A 17,222-nucleotide genomic window follows, 5' to 3' on the forward strand; every position below is an offset into this window, starting at 1 on the left:
TACCTGCTGTGATGATCTCCTGCTCTCCTGATGTTACTGCCTTCCATTGCCCGACGAGTTCTCACATCACGTCTCGCGGGCAGCCCGAGACTCGCTAGCGGTGACGTCACGGGTTCCCGCGATTCTTCGCTGAGAACGCGGCGGGCATAGAAGTCAGTGACAGCGCTGACGTCAGGAGAGCAGGAGATCGTGCCAGCAGGTGATGATCTCATGTAACCTCCTGATGGCAGTGCTCGTCATCCCATGCAGTGACCTGGGCTGACATATTGATTTTAGCTCGGGTCACTGCATTACTCTCCCAGCCAATGGGGAACATTCTGTTCTTCATTGACTGGGACAGTAACTATGGTATGGATCATCGTGGGACACCCTTATTGGATTACGCCGGACCCGGATTTGATTGTTCTTTTCAATAAATTGATGAAAGAGGGAATGTTTTGGGGAGTGATTTTTTAAAAAATTTTTTTTGTCTATTTTGTATTTCTTACTGACTGGGTGTGATGTTGGGTATCTGATAGACGCTTGACATCACTAACCCCAGGGCCTGATGCCAGGTGACATTACACATCTGGCATCAACCCCCTATATTACCCCGTTTGCCACCGCACCAGGGCAATGGGATGGAGTTGGGGCAAATCGCCAGGATTGACACATCTAATGGATGCACCACTTCTGGGGCGGCTGCGGCCTGCTATTTTTAGGCTGGGGAGAGTCCAATAACGGTGGACCTCCCTAGTGTGAGAATACCAGACCACAGCTGTCCACTTTACCTTGGCTGGTGATCCAATTTGGGGGCGACCCCACGTTTTTTGTTTAAAATTATTTATTTAATGTAAAATAACAGCGTGGGGTGCCCTCTGTGTTTTGGATTACCAGCCAAGGTGAAGCTGCCAGCTGTGGTCTGCAGGCTGTAGCCGTCTGCTTTACCTTAGCTGGCTACAAAAGATAGGGGGATCTCACGTCGTTTTGTTTTTTTTATTTATTTTTTTGGCTAAATACAAGGCTAAGCACCCTTTTAGTGCCACATGAAAGTCACTAAAGGGTGTCAGCTTAGAATATGCAGGGAGGTGTGACATTATATAGGTCTTTCTCATTTATCTATCTATTCAGCTATCCATCTTTCCCTCTATCCATCTATTATCTATTATTTATTGCTGTTAAAGCATTAAAAAACACAGGGACCAACCTGCACCAAAAACGCAACAAAACGCGGTAAAAACGCATGCGTTTTTTGTGCGTTATTGGTGCGTTAATTTAACGCAGGTGCTCTAATCCTTCACTCAAGAAATTTACTTAAGAAAAATCCTTTTTCTAGTGCGCACATAGCCTTAATGTGTGATTGGTGAGGACTTGGTGCAGAGTTTTTCCAAGAGTGGTCATGAGACTGCGGAAGGTTTGCGGGGCGGAGGTGGAGCCTGGGCAGAGTCTCAAGGGAGCCTTAAAATTTTGCTAGTATGGGGCAAAATTTGATGAATAAAAATGAGTTAGAATTGCCCTAATACTATAAAATACACAACAAAGTAACCATCACACAGCTAGTGCACATCAAAGTATAGTGTGAGACTGTGACCGGGGTTATCTATGACGGCCGGTATGTCTCGCCCAGGTTGTGCTCACTCCATGATAGAAAGTAAATCCACTATAGGGTTAATGCTGTTTCCCTACAGGCTTAAGGAAGGGTTAAAAGGAAACAGGAACGAGGGCAGGTGTGCCGGGTGTGGGGGAAGTGACCAGAACTTCCTGAGCCCTCTGCTGGAGAGGCACATGTATTTTGTTATGGACTTTTTGTTTGGACATTAAACACCGTGTGCTGTGAACCTTGATGCCTGGATCCCGTGTCTTCTGCTGCGCAGCCGACCGCGCTACCTCACATATGGTGGAGAATCGGCGGGCATGACAGCCGGTGAGGTGTAGCATCCATCCCTGGTGACCCAGCTGCGCATGTCCTGGATTCGAGCGGCTATACTACAGCCCAAACCCGGCGACGCCATGGAGGACATACTAAAGCATTTGGCTCAGGCTAATGCACAGCAGCAACAGGCTAATGCACAGCAGCAACAGACCAATGCACACCTGCTCCAATCCTTGCAAGTGCAGGAAAAAAAACTCCAAGAACAGTTGGATCAGGCCAATGCACGTCAGCAGCAATCCTTGCAAGTGCAGGTCAAAATGCACCAAGAACAGATGGAGCAGGCCAATGCACGTCAGCAGCAATCCTTGCAAGTGCAGGACAAAAGGCACCAAGAACAGATGGAGCAGGCCAATGCACGTCAGCAGCAAGCCTTACAATTGCAGGAAAAAAGGCACCAAGAACAGATGGTTCTCCTGGCCAAGTCGATCCGTGCCGGACCGGCAGCAACAACCCCGGGACCGGGTGACGACGGCAGCGTCCGGAAAGCGGTGAGACAAGCGTTGCAAAAGATGACCCCGGGTGATGATGTGGAAGCGTTCCTGGCGGTGTTTGAGCGGGTGGCCGAGCGGGAAAAGCTGCCGACCCCCCAGTGGGCTGAGGTATTGTCGCCCTATCTGACGGGGGAACCCCAAAAAGCGTACCTGGACCTCGGTACCGAGGACGCCATTGACTATGTGACCCTGAAAGCCGAAATACTGGCTCGGTTGGGGGTGAATACCTATGTACGGGCTCAGCGGGTAAATCAGTGGTTCTATGAGGAAGCCAAACCCGTACGCTCCCAGGCCTATGACTTATTACATCTTGTAAAAAAGTGGTTGCAGCCTGACACTCTGAGCCCGGCGCAAATGGTGGAAAGGGTAGTAGTGGATCGTTTTGTGCGCACTTTACCCGTCACCGTTCAACGGTGGGTAGGACAGGGTGACCCGAGTACCCTGGACCAATTAGTGTCCCTGGTAGAGCGGCATGTGGCTACGCAGGACTTGATACGGGACACTGAGACTTTGCGTACCGCCCGTCGGTCCGGCCCCTCCAAGCCTAGGGCCAAGGACCCACCGCCGACACCGGTACAGGAGTCCGCTACCATCCTGGCTGAGGCCGCGCCCGCCGTTCCTGAGGTCCGGAAGGCCATGTACCCTAAACGACAACTTGTCAAGGGGGTTTCCTTCCCTATTAGATGTTGGCGGTGCCAGCGGGTGGGACATATGGAAGCCCAGTGTCCACTCACCACGGAGCCCATGGATTGTGGGGTTACCCGGCGGGGTTCAATGTATGCTCAGGTGGTGTGTACCGCTGACCTGGTCTCCCCAGAGACAGAGCCCCACTTGTGCCAAATACAGGTGAATGGATGTCCGGTTACAGGATTGTTGGATTCCGGAAGCTTAGTGACCCTTGTGCGATCCACCTTGAGAGCTAAAGTAAAGGTCACAGGACGCACTGTGGGGGTGGTTTGCATACATGGGGACCGCCACGACTATCCCACGGGGATTGTCACCATCACAGCACCTTGCGGTCAGGTGCAACATGAGGTGGGACTTCTTAACACTCTTCCTTATGACGTGATCCTAGGAAGGGATCTGCCCTATTTTTGGACTTTATGGAGGGGACCCCCTAAGTCCCCTCAGATATTGGTCGGTCCGGGACCTGAGCCCTACAATCCTGAATCCGGGACACCTGCCGTAGGGGTCACGATGATAGGGACAGAGTGTGAACCCGATAGGTCACCCCTAGAGGTATTGGCAGGAGAGGCTGAGACGGTCGAGCCCATCCCGGAGTTGGAGGCGTCCCCGGATACGTTTGGGACAGCCCAACTCCAGGACCCTACGTTAATACATGCCCGGAGTCGGGTGACAGTAGTTGACGGGGTGGCACAGCTGCCCAGTGCCCAGGTAAGGTACCCCCATTTCGCTCTTAAGCAGGATTTACTCTACCGGGTAGATGAAATACGGGGCGTAGGGGTAGAACAGTTGGTGGTGCCCCAGCCGCATCGCCGGCGGGTCCTCGACTTGGCTCATAAACACCTGATGAGTGGCCACCTAGGGGTCAAGAAAACGCAGGAGCGAATATTGCAAAGGTTCTATTGGCCCGGGGTCTTTGGGGAGGTAAAACGGTTCTGCGAAACCTGCCCGGAGTGTCAGCTTACTGCACCCCTGACCCATTTTCGCAGTCCGTTGGTACCGTTACCCATTATAGAAGTCCCTTTTGAACGGATAGGGATGGATCTGGTGGGGCCCCTCGTAAAGTCCGCTCGAGGGCACCAACACATCCTAGTGATCGTTGACTATGCCACCCGGTATCCCGAGGCGATACCTCTCAGACATACTGCAGCAAAGCTTATAGCTCGGGAGTTGTTTGCTGTGTTCTGCCGGGTGGGATTGCCCAAGGAGATCCTTACGGATCAGGGGACCCCATTCATGTCTAAAGTGACCAAAGAGCTATGCCGGCTACTCCAGATCAAGCAGTTGCGTACGTCTGTGTATCATCCGCAAACGGACGGTTTAGTCGAGCGTTTCAATAAAACCCTGAAAACCATGCTAAGAAGGGTGATTTCAAAAGACGGGAAAGACTGGGATATGATGCTTCCCTATTTGATGTTTGCCATACGAGAGGTGCCACAGGCATCCACGGGGTTTTCGCCTTTTGAATTGTTATACGGGCGACATCCCCGGGGATTGTTGGACCTGGCAAAGGAAACATGGGAACAAGAGCCCACCCCCCATAAAAGTGTGATTGAACACATTTTGGGTATGCAGAACCGCATAAGCGCGGTCATGCCAATTGTGAAGGAGCACTTACAGGAGGCTCAGGCCGCGCAAAGCGGCCGCTACAATAGACAAGCCACCGTGCGGACCTTTAAACCCGGGGATCGGGTGTTGGTATTGATCCCCACGGCGGAGAGCAAATTCCTGGCTCAGTGGCAAGGCCCCTACGAGATAAAGGAAAGAGTAGGGGTGGTTAACTATAAAGTATTGCAGCCCGGTAGGCGGAAACCTGAACAAATATACCATGTCAACCTATTAAAACCTTGGCAGGAACGGGAAAGCCTGATGGCTGGTTTTTCCCCACCTCCCTCCTCTTCGGGTCGTTCACATCCGGCTCCAGCGACCTCCGGAGAGGACGAACCGGAAGTAAGGATTGGAGAAGCCCTCACCAAGCAACAGAGGCGAGAGGCCAGACGGTTGGTTCAGCAGAACCCCGATGTCTTCTCCGAGCTGCCCGGTAGGACCAGTCTGATACGACATGATATTGTCACCGAGCCCCACCTGAAGGTACGCCTGAAGTCATACCGGGTGCCGGAGGCTCGACGACAAGCCATATCGGAGGAAGTAAAGACAATGTTACGCCTGGGGGTCATCGAAAAATCCCGGAGTGAATGGGCTAGTCCGATTGTCCTAATACCAAAACCCGATGGCTCCTTAAGGTTCTGCAATGACTTTAGGAGATTGAACGAAATATCCAAGTTCGATCTCTACCCCATGCCCCGGGTGGATGAGCTGATTGATAGGCTGGGACAGGCGCGATATTTTACCACGCTCGACCTGACCAAAGGGTACTGGCAGGTGCCACTAACGGAGTCCGCCAAGGAGAAAACAGCTTTTGTTACGCCGGAGGGTCTCTTCCACTATGTTGTCTTGCCTTTTGGGTTACATGGCGCTCCGGCCACGTTCCAGAGGTTGATGGACTTAGTGCTGGAACCCCACCAGGCGTATGCATCAGCGTACCTGGATGACATCATTATTTACAGCTCCGATTGGCAGACCCACTTGGAACAGGTACAAGCGGTGGTGGACGCGCTTCGAACAGCCGGATTGACAGCCAATCCCAAGAAATGTGCATTGGGACTCACGGAAGCCCGCTACTTGGGCTACGTGATAGGCCAAGGAGTGATTAAGCCCCAAATTAACAAGGTTGAGGCGATCCAGAAGTGGCCTAGACCCCTGACCACGAAGCAGGTTAGGGCCTTCCTGGGTATCGTGGGGTACTACAGGAGGTTTGTAAAGGATTTTGCGGGACTATCAGCCCCCTTGACGGACCTTCTCAAAGGCAAGAAGTCCGTCATGGTGCGGTGGACTCCGCAGGCCGAGGACTCCTTCCGGGCCCTGAAGGGGGTCCTGTGCGGACAGCCCGTTCTGGTCAACCCTGATTTCCGGAAGGAGTTCATAGTACAGACTGACGCCTCGGAGGTCGGCCTGGGGGCAGTGCTGTCTCAGGTGGTTCAGGGGGAGGAACACCCCGTCACCTTCTTGAGTAGGAAGCTCACCCCTCCCGAGCGGAATTATAGCGTAGTGGAGAAGGAGTGCCTGGCGATCAAGTGGGCCTTGGAGTCCCTACGCTATTACCTGCTGGGACGGCAGTTTCGCTTGGTGACGGATCACTCTCCACTGGTCTGGATGAGGTCCGCCAAGGAACGGAATGCCCGGGTTACCCGGTGGTTCCTTTCTCTGCAGAACTTCCGGTTTACGGTTGAACACCGGGCCGGTAGGTTGCAGGGCAACGCCGATGCCTTGTCCCGCGGCCCGTGCTTGATGGCTGGAGTTCAACCCCGCACGCTTGAACTGAGGGGGGGGGTATGTGAGACTGTGACCGGGGTTATCTATGACGGCCGGTATGTCTCGCCCAGGTTGTGCTCACTCCATGATAGAAAGTAAATCCACTATAGGGTTAATGCTGTTTCCCTACAGGCTTAAGGAAGGGTTAAAAGGAAACAGGAACGAGGGCAGGTGTGCCGGGTGTGGGGGAAGTGACCAGAACTTCCTGAGCCCTCTGCTGGAGAGGCACATGTATTTTGTTATGGACTTTTTGTTTGGACATTAAACACCGTGTGCTGTGAACCTTGATGCCTGGATCCCGTGTCTTCTGCTGCGCAGCCGACCGCGCTACCTCACAATAGACAGAAGATCTTTTATTTATACAAGAACATAAACATATGAGATACAAAACATGAGTAACCACAACAACCTACCTACACATTCTATCTCTTTCCACACTTCTTTAATCATAAACCATCTTCCGTGGTTTTTTGGGAGGTTTCATACTGTAATGTATATTGGGTAATTTGTTAATTTTGTGCATTTGGTCTCTTTTTGACACATTAGGGATGAAGCTATGTTTATAGGTTGGGTGAGTATGCTGCAAGGGAAATACAGGTTATTTTTCAGTGTCTTATGTTACACTGTAGGTTTTTGTGGGGGCAGTATTTAATCAGGATTTGCTGTGACGTGTTTTGCATTTTTATTTATTTTATTTTTTTTGTTTTCTTGTATACATAGATAACTTGTCTATACGTGGATGTAGAATAGTTTTTAATAACTAACACAATAGTTGACACCTCTTACTGTTTGTGTTTATGATGTATACAGTTCTGTGGAAACGTTTTAGGCAGCTATGGAAAAATTGCTGCGAAGAATTCTTTCAATCAGAGAAGTCTTAATAGTTTACATTTTTGTTAATTGATAAAAATAAGTGAATGAACAAAAGAGAAATTAATCAATATTTAGTGTTACCGTTCATTGCCTACAAAAGTGCATTAATTTTTCTGAAATACACTTGTGCACAAGTTTTGAAAGAACTTGTTTAGGTTTGTAGAAATCCTTCAGTTTCTTCATGTGATCCTAGACAGACTGGATGTGTTGGGATCAGGGCTCTGTGGGGGCTGGATTATCACTTCCAGGACTCCGAGTATCCTGCTCGGCGCATAGGTGAGGAACCTATCTAGGGTGGCGAGGGAAACCAGGGCCCAGTGGTAGGCTTGGTCAGGAGTCACTATCTTCCCCTTCTCTAGACACAGGGTTTCTCTTCCCTTTCACTGTTTGCTTGGTACTTTCCCGTACCTAGCGTGACATTATCAGTGTCAGAGCGAACTATCCGTCCACATTTGAATGAAATGAAATGCTATGGAGGAGACCCAGGAGGATCCCACTGCTGACATACATGAAAAAGGTAGACTGCAGGATGCCAAAATATAAGTGAGTAACCAAAATTCTTCTTGGAAAACGCCAAGTGGGCAGATTAGACCAAAATAAAGCTTTTTGGTAAAGCATCATTCTACTGTTTACAGAAAATGGAATGAGACCTACAAAGAAAAGAACAAAGCTCCTATAGTCGCATATGGTGGAGGGTCAAAGGTGTTTTAAGGTTGTTTTGATGCCTCAGGCACTGGGTACCTTGACTATGTGCAAGACCTCATGAAATCTGAAGGTTACCAAGGATCTTGGGTGGCAATGTAGTGCCCAGTGTCAGAAATCTGGGTGTGTGTCCTAAGTCATAATTCTTCCAGTGGGATAATCACCCCAAACATACTTCAAGAAGCCCCTAGAACTTCCCTCTACCTAGTGTGACAAAAGCCCTTGCTATTAGTGATTATGCCCTACTCTGATTGGCACCATGGCCAGGTGCACTTGGCAATCACAAGAAGTCATCAGCTGGACTCTTCATAATTAGGATTCAGTATGAACAGTCATTAAAAATTGTATATATTGTGGCATCGCCTTGTGGATCGCCATGCGAGCCCAGTCACCTGCATTATGCAAGCATATAACCGCCATATACTCATACAAAGAAACAACAAAGAGCCAGCACCAATGTGCACTAAGGCATCAAATATTCCAAACTGCATTATAAAAAATTTTTTTTTGAGATTTTTGGCAAAAAATTGCAATTTCTTGAGCTGCTTCGCCACGTCACGGCAAATCTCATTTGAAGCAGTCCTACACTAAAATATTTTTATAAAATGTGCCATGCGGCCTCACACATGAATAACAGAACTGCTCTCAGCAGCACTCACCTGGTCTATTGCAGTCCCGTACCCATGACTGAGTCACGGTTGTGGGCGGGACAGGTCCAAGCAAATGCTGCATGAAGTATATATATAGCCTGTGGACAAAGCCTGATGACCCAATGTGAACAGTCACCAAACGCCAAAATCTATACAGATGGAATACATCCCAAATTGGGGTGCGTAGCAAGGTGGAGGTCAACCACCGACCAATTCAACAAAGAAACAACAAAGAGCCAGCACCAATGTGCACTAAGGCATCAAATATTCCAAACTGCATTATAAAAAAATTTTTTTGAGATTTTTGGCAAAAAATTGCAATTTCTTGAGCTGCTTCGCCACGTCACGGCAAATCTCATTTGAAGCAGTCCTACACTAAAATATTTTTATAAAATGTGCCATGCGGCCTCACACATGAATAACAGAACTGCTCTCAGCAGCACTCACCTGGTCTATTGCAGTCCCGTACCCATGACTGAGTCACGGTTGTGGGCGGGACAGGTCCAAGCAAATGCTGCATGAAGTATATATATAGCCTGTGGACAAAGCCTGATGACCCAATGTGAACAGTCACCAAACGCCAAAATCTATACAGATGGAATACATCCCAAATTGGGGTGCGTAGCAAGGTGGAGGTCAACCACCGACCAATTCAACAAAGAAACAACAAAGAGCCAGCACCAATGTGCACTAAGGCATCAAATATTCCAAACTGCATTATAAAAATTTTTTTTTGAGATTTTTGGCAAAAAATTGCAATTTCTTGAGCTGCTTCGCCACGTCACGGCAAATCTCATTTGAAGCAGTCCTACACTAAAATATTTTTATAAAATGTGCCATGCGGCCTCACACATGAATAACAGAACTGCTCTCAGCAGCACTCACCTGGTCTATTGCAGTCCCGTACCCATGACTGAGTCACGGTTGTGGGCGGGACAGGTCCAAGCAAATGCTGCATGAAGTATATATATAGCCTGTGGACAAAGCCTGATGACCCAATGTGAACAGTCACCAAACGCCAAAATCTATACAGATGGAATACATCCCAAATTGGGGTGCGTAGCAAGGTGGAGGTCAACCACCGACCAATTCAACAAAGAAACAACAAAGAGCCAGCACCAATGTGCACTAAGGCATCAAATATTCCAAACTGCATTATAAAAAATTTTTTTTGAGATTTTTGGCAAAAAATTGCAATTTCTTGAGCTGCTTCGCCACGTCACGGCAAATCTCATTTGAAGCAGTCCTACACTAAAATATTTTTATAAAATGTGCCATGCGGCCTCACACATGAATAACAGAACTGCTCTCAGCAGCACTCACCTGGTCTATTGCAGTCCCGTACCCATGACTGAGTCACGGTTGTGGGCGGGACAGGTCCAAGCAAATGCTGCATGAAGTATATATATAGCCTGTGGACAAAGCCTGATGACCCAATGTGAACAGTCACCAAACGCCAAAATCTATACAGATGGAATACATCCCAAATTGGGGTGCGTAGCAAGGTGGAGGTCAACCACCGACCAATTCAACAAAGAAACAACAAAGAGCCAGCACCAATGTGCACTAAGGCATCAAATATTCCAAACTGCATTATAAAAAATTTTTTTTGAGATTTTTGGCAAAAAATTGCAATTTCTTGAGCTGCTTCGCCACGTCACGGCAAATCTCATTTGAAGCAGTCCTACACTAAAATATTTTTATAAAATGTGCCATGCGGCCTCACACATGAATAACAGAACTGCTCTCAGCAGCACTCACCTGGTCTATTGCAGTCCCGTACCCATGACTGAGTCACGGTTGTGGGCGGGACAGGTCCAAGCAAATGCTGCATGAAGTATATATATAGCCTGTGGACAAAGCCTGATGACCCAATGTGAACAGTCACCAAACGCCAAAATCTATACAGATGGAATACATCCCAAATTGGGGTGCGTAGCAAGGTGGAGGTCAACCACCGACCAATTCAACAAAGAAACAACAAAGAGCCAGCACCAATGTGCACTAAGGCATCAAATATTCCAAACTGCATTATAAAAAATTTTTTTTGAGATTTTTGGCAAAAAATTGCAATTTCTTGAGCTGCTTCGCCACGTCACGGCAAATCTCATTTGAAGCAGTCCTACACTAAAATATTTTTATGAAATGTGCCATGCGGCCTCACACATGAATAACAGAACTGCTCTCAGCAGCACTCACCTGGTCTATTGCAGTCCCGTACCCATGACTGAGTCACGGTTGTGGGCGGGACAGGTCCAAGCAAATGCTGCATGAAGTATATATATAGCCTGTGGACAAAGCCTGATGACCCAATGTGAACAGTCACCAAACGCCAAAATCTATACAGATGGAATACATCCCAAATTGGGGTGCGTAGCAAGGTGGAGGTCAACCACCGACCAATTCAACAAAGAAACAACAAAGAGCCAGCACCAATGTGCACTAAGGCATCAAATATTCCAAACTGCATTATAAAAAATTTTTTTTGAGATTTTTGGCAAAAAATTGCAATTTCTTGAGCTGCTTCGCCACGTCACGGCAAATCTCATTTGAAGCAGTCCTACACTAAAATATTTTTATAAAATGTGCCATGCGGCCTCACACATGAATAACAGAACTGCTCTCAGCAGCACTCACCTGGTCTATTGCAGTCCCGTACCCATGACTGAGTCACGGTTGTGGGCGGGACAGGTCCAAGCAAATGCTGCATGAAGTATATATATAGCCTGTGGACAAAGCCTGATGACCCAATGTGAACAGTCACCAAACGCCAAAATCTATACAGATGGAATACATCCCAAATTGGGGTGCGTAGCAAGGTGGAGGTCAACCACCGACCAATTCAACAAAGAAACAACAAAGAGCCAGCACCAATGTGCACTAAGGCATACTCATACAACCTGTGCCACTGCCAGTCATCATGCAGCCCTAGTGGTAATCCAGCTTCACACATTTTTCCATTTTGTGCCATGGGCACATCCATATATTTGTGTTAACTTTGACATTTATAGAAAAATGAAGAAAGTGGTATTTTATAAACTCTATAGTGATTAACAAGCCTGTGTGCATATTGTTTTATGAGCTCATTAACAACCGTCCTATTCTAATCATTGTGTAACCTCCCCGAGCTCAGGGACTGCTCCGTGTCCTGACACAGGTCATAAAACAAGTCTTATTTGCAGTAAGACGAATGAATCACTTGTGCGATGACTTAATCCTTTATTTTATGTTACCCACCTCACTAAACATAACAGGCTGATTTTTAAACTTCAGTTTGGCCATATATTGTATATGTTACCTGATACCTGTTCTGAAACTTATGAAATCATTCCCTGCCTTAATCGCCAATAAGGTTGCAGGTGTTTTTGGACTAAAATGTATAACAAATCAGTACAGTAAGCATTTAGAAATATTTCTTTCTTGGAAGTCTCAAGAATGTTGCATCTGGCCACGAAGGGTTTTCTCATCCACTGCTGGCGAGCCGAGCTTTAATATGGGGATGAATTGAAACACAAATGATAGTAAATTATATGTTGATTATAGAACCACTAGAAGGTGGCCCGATTCTACGCATCGGGTATTTTAGAATTTACGTATTGTGTAGTTCATGTATGATTTTTGATATAGATATAGATATAGATATAGATATAGATATAGATAGATAGATGGATGTTGTTGTGTGTAGTTACCAAGTGTTTGTGTAGGGCGCTGTACATGTTCTGGGTGTTGTCTGGGTGTGGCGAAGGGTGAGAGCGGTGTTGTATGTGTGTTGCGTTGTTTGTGGAGCGCTGTGTGTCTGTCGCGTTGTGTGTGTGTGTGTTGCGCGGTTTGTGTGGGTGTGGTGTGTTTTGGGGGGAGGTATGTTTTGTGCAATGTGTGTGTTGTGCGGTATGTGCGTATATTTATGTATGCCGCGGTGTTTGTGTGTTGGGTGTTGTGTGTGTGTGTGCAGCGTTGTGTGTGGGTGTCTGTGTATGGCGGTGTTTGTGGTTCCCAGTGTGTGTGTGTTGTGTTGTGTGTGTGTGTGTGTTGGGGGGAGGTGTGCACCTCCCATCGTGCTCCATCCCCCATGCTGCGCACTCCCCATCGTGCTACATCCCCCATGCTGCGCACTCCCCACCGTGCTACATCCCCCATGCTGCGCACTCCCCATCGTGCTACATCCCCCATGCTGCGCACTCCCCATCGTGCTACATCCCCCATGCTGCGCACTCCCCATCGTGCTACATCCCCCATGCTGCGCACCCCCCATCGTGCTCCATCCGCCATGCTGCGCACTCCCCATCGTGCTCCATCCGCCATGCTGCGCACTCCCCATCGTGCTACATCCCCCATGCTGCGCACTCCCCATCGTGCTACATCCCCCATACTGCGCACTCCCCATCGTGCTACATCCCCCATGCTGCGCACTCCCCATCGTGCTACATCCCCCATGCTGCGCACTCCCCATCGTGCTACATCCCCCATGCTGCGCACTCCCCATCGTGCTACATCCCCCATGCTGCGCACTCCCCATCGTGCTACATCCCCCATGCTGCGCACTCCCCATCGTGCTACATCCCCCATGCTGCGCACTCCCCATCGTGCTACATCCCCCATGCTGCGCACTCCCCATCGTGCTACATCCCCCATGCTGCGCACTCCCCATCGTGCTACATCCCCCATGCTGCGCACTCCCCATCGTGCTACATCCCCCATGCTGCGCACCCCCCATCGTGCTACATCCCCCATCGTGCTACATCCCCCATGCTATAATAGTTCTCCTATTATACGCAGAGAGGAGTATAATAGGAGGACTGTAATAGGAGGAGTAGTCCTGGGGGGAGAGGAGTATAATGCCGGCTCCCTGCACATGTGTACCGGGAGCCGCTGTACGCTGGTAACTATGATACACATCGGGTAACTAAGGGACCTTAGTTACCCGATGTGTATAATGGTTACCAGCGTTCACGGGCTCCTTCAAGATCCCAGCATCGCAAGGTTATGTCTAGCGCTGCTGGGATCGTGACGGAGCCGGTGTACACTGGTAACTATGATACACATCGGGTAACTAAGGGACCTTAGTTACCCGATGTGTATAATGGTTACCAGCGTTCACCGGCTCCGTCACGATCCCAGCAGCGCAAGTTTGTCTGGCGAGGCGTGCGGAGGGCCGGGGCGAGCAGCCAATCCATGCGGAGGGCGGGGCCAGGCCGAGGCGAGCGACCAATCCGTGGGGGGGCGGAGCCGAGGCGAGCAGCCAATCCGTGCGGGGGGGCGGGGCCATGGCGAGCCCAGCGGCCAATCAGCTTTGTGTCACCGTAAGGACACAATTTTGGAGCAAGTCAGACAGACAGACAGACAGAATAAGGCAATTATATATATATAGATTATTGTTTCCCAGACATGTAATATTGATATTGAATCTCTAGGGTAAGGGGTGCTTCACACCTAGCAAGATCGCTGCTGAGATCGCTGCTGAGTCACGGTTTTTGTGACGCAGCAGTGACTTCATTAGCGATCTCGCTGTGTGTGACACTGAGCAGCGATCTGGCCCCTGCTGTGAGATCGCTGCTCGTTACACACAGCCCTGCTTCGTTTTTTTATTGTTGCTCTCCCGCTGTGACGCACAGATCGCTGTGTGTGACAGCTCAAGAGCGATGAAATGAAGCGAGCAGAGAGCAGGAGCCGGCATCTGGCAGCTGCGGTAAGCTGTAACCAAGGTAAACATCGGGTAACCAAGGTGGTTACCCGATATTTACCTTCGTTACCAGCCTCCGCCGCTCTCACGCTGCCAGTGCCGGCTCCTGCTCCCTGCACATGTAGCTGCAGTACACATCGGGTAATTAACCCAATGTGTACTGTAGCTAGGAGAGCAGTGAACCAGCGCTAAGCAGTGTGCGCGGCTCCCTGCTCTCTGCACATGTAGCGACGTTATGATCGCTGCTGCGTCGCTGTGTTTGACAGCTAAGCAGCGATCATAACAGCGACATACAAGGTCGCGGTTACGTCACAGAAAATTGTGACGTAACAGCAACGTCGCTGTTGCCATGTGTGAACCCAGCTTAAGCCGAGGTGCTGTGGAATATGTTGGCACCATTTAAAGATAATTATTTACCATACACTTGGTTGTGACTGTGCCTGATAAAGCAGATCCATCCTGATCATTTGAGCTGCAGTAAGTGTTGGTCACAATCAATTGTATGACACTCCGGGTAAATTTCATTTCTTGTAAAACCTTAGTAATATGGACTTGTCATGTAAATAAAATGGGGCAGCCATTGTTTTTGGTACATTAAACCTAATGCACTATGGTCTTTTAGGTACAAGAAGCCGGAATTCTAGATCAGATCTCGCCAGAGGAACGTAAGAGACAAGAGGTAAGACGTTTTACTAATATTAATGTGTATGGGTGCAAGTTCCTTACATGAGTGCATACAATGATCGTAGTGTAGAGCCTCTTGGAAGTAGAGACCTCCTACATTGATCGCAGTTTAGGTCCTATTGGGAGAAGAGACCTCATACAATGATCGTAGTGTAGATCCTCTTGGAAGGAGAGATCTCATACAATGATCGTAGTGAAAAAGCCTCTTAGAAGGAGACCTCATACAATGATCGTAGTTTAGGTCCTCTTTGGAGGATAGACCTCATACAATGATCATAGATCACCTGGTTTCAACAGTTGCAGTCAAGAGCTCTTTAGGCCATTGTGAAAAGAGGAAAATTGGTGCGAGAACCCTACGAGAGTTGTTTTGGAAGTGGTATGTGATTTTATATACTACGTTTCAAAGATCTTTAGTCTGAAGACATCTGGAGTGATGGTTTTAACCTGTACTATAAGCTACACACTAAGCTTATTGTTCTTAGCTTATTGTAGGCTTTTTGTTTATAAACCAAGGAGGACCACACTGCTTACAGAAGAGTATAAAAAGAGCAACTAAGTGTTCTAAAAAGACTAACCGAAATGCTCCTGTAAGATGTTCTATGGGCTGATTAAGCTACAGCTATTTGCCAATGCTTACTAACATTATATGTAATGACTATAAAACGAAGAATGTAAAACAAAAGCGCCCTCACCCTACTGTGAAACCTTGTTGAGGATCCATAATGTTGTGGTGCTGCTTTAATGCCTCTTGGACTAGATGCCTTGATTGTGTTTACAGGAACCATAAAACCAGAAGTTAAGTTGAGTAGTTTAAAGGAAAATGTGCCCCCAAATGTAAAAACTAGGTTTGAGTTGGACAAAACTGGTCCTACAGTAGGATAAAGACCTCGAAGTGTATAAGAATTGTTAGGACTGAACTAAATAGGCAAACACATGAGTGCTAATCTTGGTGCAATTCAGAATCTGTGGAGCTGAAATCTGCCATACAAAAAAGAAACCTTCAAGAGCTTGTGAGAACTGCAGTGGGAGGAAGCTGGGAGCAAAAACCTTGCAGATGGCTTAAGGCAACACCCAAGTGTTTTGTGGTTTTTTGTTTTGTTTTTGACTTCAGCACTTGAGTGGTGCTTCACATCTCAGTCTCCTGATCCCTCCCTTCCAGCAGCTTTATCTACCATCAGCGTCACACCCGATTTTTGTGACCTGCCGGCATCTCCATGGAACGTGCCGGAGGTCACAACTCTATACAAGGTCTATGAGAGCCCCGTTCTGGCTCTCCATAGAGATGCAATGGGAACTTGTGATGCACCTTCTGACTTCCGGCCAGTCAGAAATTACGGGCCAAGATGGCACTGTGGAACCAGAGTGGTTCCAAACCTGATGTAAACATCAAAGGGTGAGTATCGGAGCAGAGGCAGGGGACTGGGATTAAAAGCACCATTCTGGAGCAGGAAAAAAACAACTTTCTGGAGTAGTGTTGTAAACATTTGGAGTTTTATAGTCCCTAAAAGTTGTTCAACCAAGTTTTACGGAAAGGTGCCTTTTTATATCCTGTCAACATCATACACAATTATGTTTTCTTTTTGAAGTGACTGCATACGTATGGTGAAACATGAGCTTTTTTTTTTTAAAAAAAAAAGTTAACCAGTTATGCAATAGTAGATTATTTCCCCTGGTAGTCCATGCATGGAGAGGCAGGAGCATCATAGGAAAACAAAAAAAAAATTCCAGCAAAGGATCCATATCCAAGGCGTAGAATAAAATTACTGTATTTTTTTTATTTAAATTCCCTACAAAATATATATAGAATCCTGGCAATACGTTTAATGCAGTCCCGAAAAAAGAGATGAGAGATTACGCATTTTGACTAATGCGCCTTCTTCATGATCACATTAACTTTTTGTTGAATTATTGGACATGTTATTAAATATTCCAGTGATACTCAGTTGGTGTATATCCACCTATATCTGATTAGTATGCAGTGAACTCTAGCAATAATGACAACCACAATATTGTACGTTACAAATAAAGACCTGAGCAAATATAAATTAAACAAAGAATATATGAACAATCCAATAGATCTATATAAAAACAGGAGTAAGGTCCTTTTTAAATTTAGCTTTATGCACTTCTCTACCATGGGGAAAAAACAGTATCAGTCGTTCAGAGGTGGGGCG

The 17,222-nt window shown here is 47.6% G+C and overlaps 1 protein-coding gene across 3 annotated transcripts in view; it reads left to right on the forward strand.

Moving 5' to 3' along the window:
* ARHGEF16 (Rho guanine nucleotide exchange factor 16) overlaps positions 1-17,222 on the forward strand; it is a 78,763-nt gene that overhangs the window by 27,880 nt on the left and 33,661 nt on the right. For all 3 annotated transcript variants that reach the window (XR_012727454.1, XM_075327131.1, XM_075327130.1), the window contains exon 5: positions 14,987-15,043. Coding sequence is in view for 2 of the 3 variants with exons in the window: in XM_075327131.1 (XP_075183246.1) it covers positions 14,987-15,043 (57 nt within the window). In the remaining variant the exon portion in view is untranslated. The remainder of the gene's footprint in view (positions 1-14,986; positions 15,044-17,222) is intronic.

Source organism: Anomaloglossus baeobatrachus, chromosome 11 (assembly GCF_048569485.1).
Source record: "Anomaloglossus baeobatrachus isolate aAnoBae1 chromosome 11, aAnoBae1.hap1, whole genome shotgun sequence".
NCBI classification, from domain to species: domain Eukaryota; kingdom Metazoa; phylum Chordata; class Amphibia; order Anura; family Aromobatidae; genus Anomaloglossus; species Anomaloglossus baeobatrachus.